We start from the raw sequence: 13,053 nt of genomic DNA, 5'->3' as shown, positions 1-13,053 counted from the left end.
TAGCTACATAATTCTAATACCAAATAGATACCCCTAATAATCTACTTTCATAACGTTCAAAGAAGTGACTATGAATAAACATGGTATAATCATTCTAGAAAAAAAATTAGAAAGCTGCATCCATATCTTTTTAAAAATGCATTTTCGTTAACCTAGTAATTCTACTACTGGACCGTTATGGAAATAGTAAGATTTATTTACCAGAAAGTTCATTATAATTTTCTTTATAGGAAAATTTAGAAAACTCAATTGTTCCAGTGTGAAGAACAGGTTAAAAAATTATGGTATAACATATAATAAAATATTATGCTAGAGCCCTGGCTGCTGTGGCTCAATGGATTGAGCATCGGCCGTGAATCAAGTGTCGCTGGTTCGATTCCCAGTCAGGGTACATTATTAGGTTGCATGTCAGGTCCCCAGTTGGGGGACTGAGAGGCAACCACACAATGATATTTCTCTCCCTCTCTTTCTCCTTTCCGCCTCTCTAAAAATAAGTAAATAAACAAATAAATAAATAATTAATTTTAAAAAATATTATGCTAAAAATGATAAGGCTATAGATAGCTAAATATAGAAATGACCAAAACATATTGTTCAGTAAGAAAAATGGGTTAGAAAATAGTACATATGTGATCTCGCCTTTGTTAGAAAGCATGTAAAAGAATGAGACACATCCAAATATTACGTGCTTTCTGATAAACATTCCACTTTCTATGAAGTAGTCTCAAAAACAACCCACAAAACCCACCTAAACCCAAAATCTAATCAAACTTCTAGATTCAACTATAATAAACAGAAATTAAAAAGGACAGAATATTTTAAACATAACAATGAAAAGCAGATAGAAAAATTATGCAAAACTTAAAATGACCATACAGTTTCTTCTACAATTAAATTGTAAGTGAAGAAAGAGTGAGAGACCAACACCCACAGAGGGAGAGACAAAGAGAGGGGGAGGAAATTGATAAATTAAAAATAGCTAAGACATCAATCAATTTCACATATGAATCCTGATTGATAATGAAAACTGTAAAAACAAAATAACATTTATGAAACAATTGAAATTTTGAACACTGCCTGGATGAATATTTAATATAAGGAATTTGTTTCCAGTTGTTTTTAAAGGTACATTCTGAAATATGCCTGGGATTTTGTTTCAACCTAACACGGCGAAATGGGTGGGGGGTAGATGAAACAAGATTGGTCATGAGTTACTAACTGTGGAGCACAGTGATTGGCATATGGAAGTTCATTATACTGTTCCATCCAGTCTTTAATATATGTTTAAATTTTTTCTACATGGAAAAATTTTGAATGTTTATGCATATAAATTTGCACAGGGAAAGTTTTGGAAAGGTATATACAAATGACAATTACCTCTAGATAGTAGGTTTTATGGGGGATTTTAATTTAACTTTTCTTTATTCATTTGTGTTCTCTTCCTATAATAAACATGTTTTAATTATATATTTAATACAGAAAGTAAAAAATAAAAACTTTGAATGCAAAAACTCCCCAGTAATTTGACACTTTCAATAGCAAACATGAAGACTGACTGTTCTCACCTGATCTCTGCTTGGTGTCGATGCTAGAATAACGGGATTTATAAATCAATGAATTTAGCTTAAAGAGAAAAAAAACCTTACACCATTCCTTACATCTTTCTAATTTAGACCAGGGGATACTGTATCAGGCTAAATAGAAAAGTTAACTATACCTACAAACAAATTTGTAATGACAATTCCCAAATTCACAATATGTGAGGGGACTGAAAATTTTCTTAACCACATTCTGTAACAACGCTGTTGAGTTGTGATTCCTTAACACCCTCCCCCCAATTTTAGCCCTTTGTTCTAGTAGTGTTATCAAAACTGCCGTGTTAAAAATAAAAAGACAACTGTCTTACTGGTGGCAAAGAATGTCGCCCACATTCAATTGTGACAAGTTTGTGGCACTTCTTATGAACCAGGAGTTTGCAGTTGATGCACTTATATCCCTGGCGTCCAAGTCCCCATATTCGGTCAGTACAGATGGCACAGTGGGCACGCTGGAAAGAGTAATTCAACAAAATTTAGTAAAAAAAAAAGAAAGAAGAGGGGTCATAATCACGTCCCAACAGTTTTCTCATAAAATAGTGTATATAAGTGGCTTTCTTCTCTAACTCAATTCTCTTCGTCATATATTACTTTTCCTAAGCTATGCTGGTCAGGGAAAAATAAACAAGAAGAGAGAGCTTGTTTTAATGAGACAGTGAATTTTGCAACCATGTTGTTTTCTGTTGTAAGTCCAAGGATTTTCGGTCTTCATATAATTAGTTTGAGAGTAATATTAATAGGAAAAGCCAGTTAAACTTGAAAAACATGGCAGAAAAAGCTGAACAAGGACTCTCAAGCAAAAAGACATCTTCCAGACTGTTCAGAGGTCAAATCGAAGCCCTGTTCTCTTAAAAAGCAGTACCTAAAGTGACTTCATTTCAAAGCTTTTTAAATATCAGTGCTACTGGGAATAAGAATTTAGAAACCTCCGGTCATGGCTTCTATTTACAGTAATGGATTCAGAACACGGCACTGGTTTTAAAGTGGAAATGGGAGTCCACTGAGTTATAGTTATCAAGAAGAGTTAAAAACATGAACTTCTGGAGATAAGCTGCTTTCGAATCTTGGCTCTCCCACTTACTAGCTTTGTCATCTTGAGCAAATTACTTAACTGCCCTGCACCTCAGTTTCTTAATCTATAAAATGGAAATATATAGTACCTATCTCACAAAGTTGTTGTAAGGATTAAATGAATTAATATATGCCAAGCATCTGGAAAAGTGCCTGGGACAGAGTAAAAGCTAGATAAGTGTTCGCAACTGCTATTTTCTAAACAGTGAAAATTAAAATTACATTATTAAATGGTTTGCAAAACAACCCTTGCTTATTTTCTGGGTGTCTTGAATTATATGAAAAAATCTGACTGCCATATAGCTAGGGTAACCATATAATTAATCATTAAATCAGGAACATTAAAACTGAAAGGAGATATTAAAAATTACCTCAAGAAACCAGGTGTACTACAAAAACTGGGAATGTTAGGTAATTTCACCCCTTTAAACAGGAATAACAAGACTACCTTTCTTTCATAATAGAGAGGGGGGAAAAATAGATATCTCAAATCATCAATATTCAACAACTGAGGTTTACCCTGTTGAAACGCTTGGCTTGAAAAGTGTGGCCGTTTGCACAGTAGAGCTTCCTCCAGCGGCGTGCACCACGGCGGTAGATGGATTCTGGACAGAGATGGAAAGTTTAAAAAAGGAGCAAGTGTGAATAAAAATCATTTTATTATATTTAAGTCTATGACTTTTTCATGGTATTGACTGCAAGAAACATTTATACTGATTAAAAACCTGAAAGTGAAAAAAATAAAACAGATTCATCCAGGGACTAGGTGAAAATAAAGCGTATGGAGCATAAATGCTTCAATTACTATTATTGCTTTTCTGTTTTTTCATTTTCCCCCAACTTCTAATTGTGAAAAAATTTTAGGCCCACAGAAAAGTCAAAAGGATAAAGCAATCAAAGGTTGCATTCTTCATCAAGATTTATCAATTACTAACATTTTTGCCACATTTTGCTTTCCAATATTAGTATATGTGCTACTGAAGGGAAAACTTGCTTTCCTCTCTACTTACATATCCTTTATTTCCTGAATCACTTAAAAGTAAGTTGCAGACATTTTAACACTTCACCCTTAAATTCCCATTGCCTGAGATAGGACATTCCTCCTAAATACACTTAAGCACAATACCACTACCATGTCTTATAAAATTAAAATTAATTTCATATTACCTAATATACAGTTCAGATGCAAATTTCTCTATTTGCCCTCAATGTGTCCTTCAGAGCTTTATTTTTCTCTCGAGGATCTATCAAGGTTCAGGCACTGCATTTGGATGCTATACCTTTTTTGTCTCTTCTGTTTTTCAAGATGTTGACTTTTTTTTTAAGTCTAGGAAGCTGTCTTAAGTCCTACATTCTGAATTTATCTGTTTTCTCATCACAGTCAGTGTTAAACACTCTGGCAAAAGTAATGCACAGGTGATGTGTATTTTTTATTGTATCACATCAAGAGATACACAAATGTAAGATTGTTCACTCCCACTACTGGTGTTCACTCTGTTAGAGGCAGTGATTACTAGTTCTCTTTACTGTAAAGATACATTTTCTTTTTCTGTAAGTACTCTTACAAACATCTAAGGGACATTTTGTAACCACGAGAATATTCTCTTCCCCAACAACCTTTCATCCAATGGTTTTTACAGTAATACTTTTCCTAAATAAACTAAAAGCTCCCACAAAATCAAATCTAGACCACCTGGGTAATTATGGTTAGTCAATCACACGTGTGTGTGTGTGTGTGTGTGTGTTCGTTCTATTAGTCATTAATAGTAATATTCCACAATAGTAGTTAATACTGTGGAAAGATTCCATTAGGTTTCTAAACTCATTTTAAAGCAAATGTAGCAATGAGTTTACTTTTTAAAATTAAGATAGATAAGACCAGGTGAAATGCTCTGACTTAGAAATCTTGAGATAGTATTATAAAGAACCTTAAATATAGATGTTTTATTTTTAATTATTTATTGTGCTAGGAGTAACCAAAGCAGAAAGTTACTATTAATATCTTAACTTAAAAAAAAAATCCTAATTCAGAAGCTTTCATAAACTACAAATTGATATACTTAAATTTAAACACGTTAATATTGGCTAGGAATTAGAAGAGCCAAGAGACCACATTAATGGTTATCAATTTTCTCCGTGCTCTAGTTTATTAATATTTATAAACTAAGCAAGTAGTGGTTTCAAAATCTCCACCAGCAAATTTTAAGGAGGCAAAGTGAGCATGAAATAGTGAAAAGTTAGGATATAATATTTTATCTGGGAAGTGTGCTACAGACCCATACCAGAGTGGGAGATGCGACTCTGGAGCCAAGATCTGGTATGATGGCAAGTCTTTCAGAGCGTGGTCTTGGTCAAAGACAGAACGATTGTTTCTGCAACAGCTCTGTGAAGGCAGCCTAGACTGGCTTCAATCCACCTGCCACTGGGAGTCCCGAGAAATACTCCTGGCTGAATCCAAACCTAAATTTTCCACTACTGCTTTGGAGTTCTACTTATTCCTTATATTCCTCCTTCAACTCGATATACAAACACCTACAGTTCTTTAATTTTTCCTTTTTTACCAAGTTGCATAAAGAGTCATGGAATTAAAAGTCAGAACTACTTCACTCAATTCAAGACAAAACATTTACCACAATCCCTTCTAAAGTCATGGATATGCGCAGAAACCACAAATGAAAATGAGTTGCCTAATATCCAAAATTAATAAATTATACCATATATCAAAGGCGTAAATACCTATGATAATATATGTTTGCAAATTTTAAAAAATTTTAATTTATTGATTTGAAAGAGAGAAAGGGAGGGAGGGAGGGAGGGAGAGAGGAAGGGGAGAGAGAGGGAGGGACATTGATTTGTCCCACTCACACATGAATTCCTTGGTTTATTCTTGGATGTGCCCTCACCAGGGATCAAACCCACAACCTTGGTGTATCAGGATGACACTCTAACGGAGCTACCCAATTACCTGGCTACAGGGCAAGGGCCGTAAGTTTGCATATTTAAATTACATCAGGCCAAACAGTTGTTTGACTCTTTCAATTCATTAATTGTATCCAATAGTTTAGACATTCAAAAGAAAATCCTGTAACAATCCCTAAGGATGCATACTGAAGTATTTAGAGGTGAAGTGTTATGTCAGTTACTTATTCTCAAATGGTATAGCAAAAATAATAGTAATAATAAAACAAGTGTGTTTCTTATGTATATACATGTATGCACATGTGTGCACACATACTGATACAGAGGTACAGCAAACACAGAAAATGTTAAAAATTGGTGAATCTAGGAGAAGGATATATGGTTATTTTTGTTTTCAGTGTTGTTTCAACTTCTCCATAGGTTTGAAAATTTCCAGAATTAAAAACCCAGAAAACATGACTTAAAATTAACTTAATTTTATTTCAAATGTATAATAGATAATGTCAGAGAGTTATGACTAAAAACTGCCTTATTTAGATCTGACAAAGTAGACTTTAGGCAGTTGCTAATGTATGCTAAATTAGACTAAAGAATGGAAAAGAAGTCAAATTAATGAAAAGTTTTATTTCTAATTTCCTTTCACTTGTGCCACTGTATCATAAATAACTTTATTCAAAGGTAGGAAGTATGTAAATACTCACTATCTTCTCCTGGACAGGGCATTCCAGGACGCTCTGGTACACAAGGAAATACTGAAAGAAAATAAACTAAAATTAATAAAGCATATTTAAAACATACAAATTATACAGAATTTGAAATTCAAATATCAATAATTGACCCAAATTTCAACTTGACCTTCTCTTGACACAAGATATGTAGATATGGTCAATATTATTGTTTTAAAGAGATCCACATTACCAAGGCTATCCAAAAACAGTTTTCACAAAAGCGATCATCCATAAACAACGCATTAGAAGCTCAAATCTCATTCCAGTCACTGTTACATCATTAATTATTTCTGTTCTTAGAGAAATCATTAACTACTATTTCCTTAAATCTTTGTGGTAGTGACAAATTTACTACAATGAAGAATTAAAATTAAATTACAAAAATGTATACAAATATGAACGTAAATTTTACAGTTTTTTAAAGGATGTATACTAAACTTAGGAATAAACAGTATCCAATCCAAAAATGTAAGTTTTATCTTAGGAACTATATATTTATAAACAAGATAATTCAGATAATTTTTTACAAATAGATAAAGCATAAAGAAATAGTATATTTATGAACACTTAGTCAATTTTTTGTGGTCTGCGATGCACATAAGAACATGGTTTAATAAAGAGCACCAAGTTAGGGAAGCACAGTTTCTTATATATTGTATTTTTAAAAGTTGAAATATAAACTAACTTCTGAAAACAGATCTGATATAGTATAAAAAGTAATAAAACTTAAACTCTTTAATACTACCAATCAATCATTTCTTTAAACATTCATTGTAGTTCTATTTTAAAAAGAGATGCTTCCTGAAATGCAAGACTTTTAAAGTTTTGCTAGGATCTTCACAAATTAGATTGTGGATCCCCTGGGAGTCACTATGTCAAATTCTTAAGGTAGAAAAAAAATCAAACTACTGTTTTCCAAAAAATACACTCTATAGAAAAGTATAAGGGAATTATAACAAGGTATTGAAATGATTCATTATGCTTAGGGGAGATTTATATCTGTTTCAAGTTTTAAAGAGTTCCCTAGGTCTCCTAAAGCTCCTCAAAATATTCCATAAAAATATGCCATGTATTTCAATTAAATGCAGTACATTAAGTGAATTCTAGATGAGATTAAAAAATTGAGGAGTAGCACCCCGGCTGATGTAGCTCAGTGAGTTGAACACCACCGGCCTGTGAACCAAAGTCTTGCTGGTTTGATTCCCAGTCGCGGTACATGCCTGGGTTGCAGGCCAGGTCCCCAGATGGGAGCACATGAGAGGTGGCCACACATTGGTGTTTTTCTCCTTCTCTTTCTCCCTCCCCATCCCTTCCCATTTCTCTAAAATAAATAAATAAAATATTTTTAAAAAATTGAGTAGCAGCATGGTAGAGTGAAAGGAACACAGATCTGGAATCAGAATATCTAGCTTTACGACCCAGGTCTAATTTGTACCAGTTACATGGTGGTTGAGTTTAGGTTTCTTCTACACCACTACGCACCTCTCAGCCATGCTGATCTGTAATACACTACTGTCTATAAAAACTATGTAAATAGTTCCACTGTTAGCCCTTAAACAAGAGAAAGGACATTTAAGATACCTTACCTTTAGAGATCATTATTTATATAAATTGCAAAACTGAAACAGGATAACTTAGGTTCAACTGGGCTCTCAATTCTTAACTTCTGCTGTGAAACACTGAGTTTTAATATCCAAGGAGGCATACATGAATAACAAATTTCCCAAGATTAAAAGGCTGATGGATTTTGTCTTCTCTAACAATTGAGAAACTACTGAATAAGGACAATCATATAGCGATGAGGGATAGAGATGAAGAGAATGCCATCAATATTATGTTTTAAATTGGTCAAAAATATAGGTTTTTTAAAAAATTATTACTCTAGAAGAGTAAGAAGTGATTACTCCTTTACCATGAATCAGGAGTTCAGAATCCTTGTTTAGCTCATAAAGCCTAAAGGCTTCTTCTAACTCCAACTGAGATGATACTGTACACGGATCGCCTACAAAATATAAAAAGCAAAGTAAAGCTCACTTTTTAAATCCTCTAAATGTGATGATTAGTAAACAATTTGTTACATAAAATCTTGAGGAAAAAAATTGCATATATGTACACAGAGAAATAGTTAACAAGGAAAAATCTCTAGATATTTATTTGGACAATTCTATTTTCTAAAGTAGGTAGTAGAACTTCCACTTCTATTTCTACAAAGTATAGTGAGATTTGTAGATAACCAATTTTTACATATAAAACCATTTAATAATGTACATATTCAAAGTATAGCAAACAGAATATACCATTGACCACATTTTAGATTGCTACTGCAATATGACTTATGGCCAGGGACAAGCTTTCTGCTCCCTGTTTCTTTAAAAGAGAAAGTGAAAGTAGTTCTGTTTCCACATATGGGCTATTAGAAGTCTCCACGTACTCATTTTGTCAAATTCTTCCTTTCACCTGAAGCCTGCTCAAGAGACTCACAGAAAGGAAGTGTGGCTAACAAAGTACTCGAGACTGAAGAGCAGTCCTATTTGAGCTTTTAAGTGTAAATGTATAGATTTAACAAGCTTACACACAGAGAGGGGAAGGAAGAACCCCCCACCCCCCGCCTTAGTCAACCAGCCAAAAAACTGAGTCATCCGTGGCAGTCAATGAGATGACACATCCCTTCATAGGATGGCATTCTTGGATGAAAACGTCACTTTGTACATAGTTAGGGCCTGAGCTGGGTCCTCACCACTGCCATTCTTTTGGTCATTCCTGTGGTTACACCAAACGTTTCCACACACTAGATGCCACCAACCCTGTCCAAACCTCAATCACTCTCAGCAGAGAACTTGGTCTAGTACTTGAAAGAGAAAAATGAAGTCATCTCCTGTCCTGCTGTCTCCAAGAAATGAGTTTCTGTTTTGTTTTCTAACTTGGCCACTGAATCCCTACTTCCTTCTATCTTCTCCTGGTGTTGTTCTGTTAGTCTTCATTAGTTCCAGTGTTACTTTGGCTTTCCTTCCACAGGCTCTTCTCAGGCAAAGGTATATTTGAGTATCCCTCTCAAAAATCTCTCTCCCACCCAAGAAGCATCGAAAATCTCTCAAGGAGGTGTACTGCAGTCCTTTGCAGCCAGGCTCTCTCCCAGGCTCCAGATCTCATCTCTCTGTGCAACTTATGCAAAATTACTTCTTTGACCTTCAATTTTCTCCTATGTAAAAAGAGGGCTATTACCTACATTGTAAGCATGACAGGAATCTAAAGATCACATATTTAAGATGACTCATAGTATGCCTGATCCATCATGCGTATGGCTTTTATTATTGCACTTTGATCAAAAGCCATAAATGGAATTAACTATTGTTAAAGTATCTTTATAACCGTATTTTAAAAAATGAGTTTTTCCTGTTTGTAAGACATTGTCTTTTTGCCAGACCAGTATCTACTTGTTGTTGGTTGAAACCTGTACCTACTTTTAATTTTTTGCCCAGAGACTGATACTTTTGAATAACCACGAGCAAGTGTGGAAATAAAGAGTTAAGCGTTAATAACTAACATTACATATATTCACATCTATTTTGTTTTTATTGGGTTGAACGTCCTTGGTTCAAGCATTATCTTTTTGGGTCAACTGTTTAATGCCTGACAAAGCAGGACACATTACTCAGAAGTAAAACATTCCACAGAGAGTTATCTCGAAGCAAAAATGAAAGGAAAAGCTATTTCTTAAAGTCCACGCTATTAGTAAAATCTGAATTCACACCTTAAACAGGCATACACCCAAGGTGAGATCTGTTCAGTTCAACGAATTTCAAGATAATGAAATCTGTATATTAGCCAGAAGAACTGATCTATTTTTTTCAGTGTATCTACATTTTCTTCTCACCTATAAAAGGAAAGAAGCAAATCAGAGCATTGGACCTCAAAGTGTTTGGTAAATACGTAAAATCCAATTATTTATGAGATGACCTGACAATATACAGAACATGAAACACATACATAACTCTAGTTATATTAGTTATTTCAACATATGACTGAATTCAGTGCCCTACCTTTAAAAGAATCAACGTAGCCTAAGAGGAAAGTTGGTAACCTTTAACATTTGACTGAGACCGTACCACCAAATGCCTCTCCCTGATGTCTGAGTCGGCCACAGATTTACAGAATCAGTGTCTGTTCCTACTGGAACTTCCCCACTGCCTTAGGACACTGGATTCAGAACACTATATACTACTTGCGAAAGTCACTGCACTCCCTATTCTAAAGGGTTCCCTTGATTAAAATACAGATTTGTAAAAATTTTCCAAGAACACTATGTATGGTATTTATGTGGTAATCCTTTCAACATTGGGCCCTATCACAATAGTAATGGATTTCTGGCTTCTTCCTTTTCTCTGGGAGGTGGAAATAGTGGTTACAGAAGCACATGCTATCCTATCAAGCTGTTCCTTAACTTCCACTTCTGAAGGAAATGAAGTAATAGGAAATGGAGTTAACCCTCCACCTAAAACAAGAAAACTAGACAAAATAAAATTTAAAAACGGTTCAATATATTGAAAATCAAACAACAAAGAATTAACTGTTCCCAAGTAACTTAAATGCATCGCAGAACAAAGCTCAAAAACATTTATAAGAAAACAAATATATTCAACACCCAATAAGGCAAAAGTCACAATGTCCAGAATCTAATAAAATATAATCAGGCATGTGAAGAAGCAGAAAAATGACCCGTAACAGGAACGAAAGCAATCAAGTGAAATTGACCCTGAATTGACACAGAACAAAGAATCTGTAGACATGGACATTAAAAATTATTATAATTTTATCCAATATGTCTAAGAAGCTAGCAATATGAAGCATGTTAAGTAAACATGGAAGATATTTAAAAAGACCCAAATGGAACATCTAGAAAAATGGTCACGTCTAAAATGAAAAATACACCAGATAGGATTAATGGCAGATTAGACATTGCAGAAGAAAAGATTAGTGAATTTGAATCACAACAATAAAAGTATCCAAAATAAAATGCAGAGAAAAAGCATGAACAGAGCATTACTGAGCTTTATGATAACGTCAAGAAGCCTAATATACTCATAACTAGACTCTATGAAGGAGGAGTATGGCAATAGAAAAAAAAATTTTGAAGAGATAATGGCCAAAATTTTTCCAAATTAGATAAAAAATATAAACCTATGGATCCAACAAGCTCAACAAATGTCAAGACAAGAAACATGAAGAATACTAAAGTAAGATTATCATTATCAAGTTGCTTAAAACCAGTGATAAAGAGAAAAATTCTTAAAAGTGGCCAAAGAGACACATCACATTGAGAAGAACAAAGATGAAGTTCACAGCAAGTTTTGTATTAGAAACAATGCAAGCTAGAAGAGAGTGTACTGAATTTCTAAAAAAGTCAACCTAAAATTATGCACCTGGGAAAACTATCTTTCAAAATTAAAGATGACCTAGAGACAAATTCACAGAAAGAGAAATTCATAGAGACAGTAAATATAAGAGAGGTTACCAGGAGCTAGAAGAGAAGGGATGAGGAGTCAGGTATGAGGAGTTATTGTTTAATGGGTAATTTTTGTTTGGATGATGAAAAAGTTCTGGGAATGGGTAGTGGGGACGGTTGCAAAACCAGATAATTGTGCTTAATGCCATTGCTTTGTACACGTAAAAAAGGTGAAAATGGTAAATTTTATGTTAAGTATATTTCACTACAATAAAGAGAATTTAAAAAAAGGAATATTCTAATTCTCATTCCTCATGAATCAAAGTCAAGAGATAATGCCCAATGAAAAAAGGAAATTTCAGAATTATGTGCTGAATAATAGCATTTATATGAATTTTAAAGCACATAAAAACACTATAATTTGTTGCCCTGACTGGTGTGGCTCAGTTGGTTGGGCGTCATCCCACAAAGCAAAAGGTTGCCAGTTCGATTCCTGGTCAGGGCATATACCTAGGTTGCGGATTCAGTCCCTGGGTGGAGTGCATGCGAGAGGCAACCAATCAATGTTCCTCTCCCTCTTTCTCCCTCCCTCCCCCTTTCTCTAAAATAAATAAATAAATAACTACTTTTTAAAGAAGAAAACACTATACTTTGTCATTTATATATGTGGAATAGTGACAGAAAGCAGATCAGTGGTTGCCTGGGTTGAAGGGATGACTAAAAGAATCGTTTGGGAAAGGATACAATGCAACTGGAGATGGGGATGCTCAAAAGAAGGGCAGATCTTCCCCAAAACCAGATCATAAGTTGGAGTCTGGGAGCTCCAGTACCCCATAAGGCTCCTACAGCCTCTCCTGCCTCATCTCCCAACCCAGCCCCACCCACATCTGCAAGGGGTTTCTCCCAAGGCAGCTTTAATCTGATCCTTTTGCCTCTCAGGCATCTACACAGCTTAGGGTATAAATGGTAGCAACCAGAAATTACTGGGCACAATGTCTAGAGCACAGAGGAGGGGCAGAGGCCAGAACTAAGAGAAGTACTTGGGGACTTTTCTAAGCAAGCTGTCTTCTGCGTGGGACACTCTATGCCTGGGAGTGCTGGAAGACTTCCCAGGGACTACAAGACATAGACAGTTTTAAAAAGGTACTAATTTCCAGATCCATAACTTCCATATAACCTCCTTTCTAAAAACCATCTGCCTGAGAATGTGCTTGCGGTGCAGTATCACACCTCATCTCTTTTCCAAAATTTTCTTTTCCTATTTTAGAGAAAACAAGCACACACACCTACCATATAA

General features: G+C 34.7%; 1 protein-coding gene across 3 annotated transcripts in view; it reads right to left on the bottom strand.

Moving 5' to 3' along the window:
• The window catches only part of PRKCI (protein kinase C iota), a 54,344-nt gene that overhangs the window by 26,172 nt on the left and 15,119 nt on the right, over positions 1–13,053 (bottom strand). For all 3 annotated transcript variants that reach the window (XM_090273769.1, XM_090273787.1, XM_090273778.1), the window contains 4 exons: positions 8,226–8,315; positions 6,287–6,337; positions 3,186–3,271; positions 1,907–2,047 (listed from right to left, as the gene is read on the bottom strand). In XM_090273769.1, coding sequence (XP_090129895.1) covers positions 1,907–2,047; positions 3,186–3,271; positions 6,287–6,337; positions 8,226–8,315 — 368 coding nt within the window. The remainder of the gene's footprint in view (positions 1–1,906; positions 2,048–3,185; positions 3,272–6,286; positions 6,338–8,225; positions 8,316–13,053) is intronic.

Source organism: Furipterus horrens, unplaced genomic scaffold (assembly GCF_987537825.1).
Source record: "Furipterus horrens unplaced genomic scaffold, mFurHor1.1.pri manual_scaffold_1, whole genome shotgun sequence".
Lineage (NCBI taxonomy): Eukaryota > Metazoa > Chordata > Mammalia > Chiroptera > Furipteridae > Furipterus > Furipterus horrens.
The sequence above is the reverse complement of the archived record's forward strand: the minus strand, read 5'-3'. Positions and strand labels throughout refer to the sequence as shown.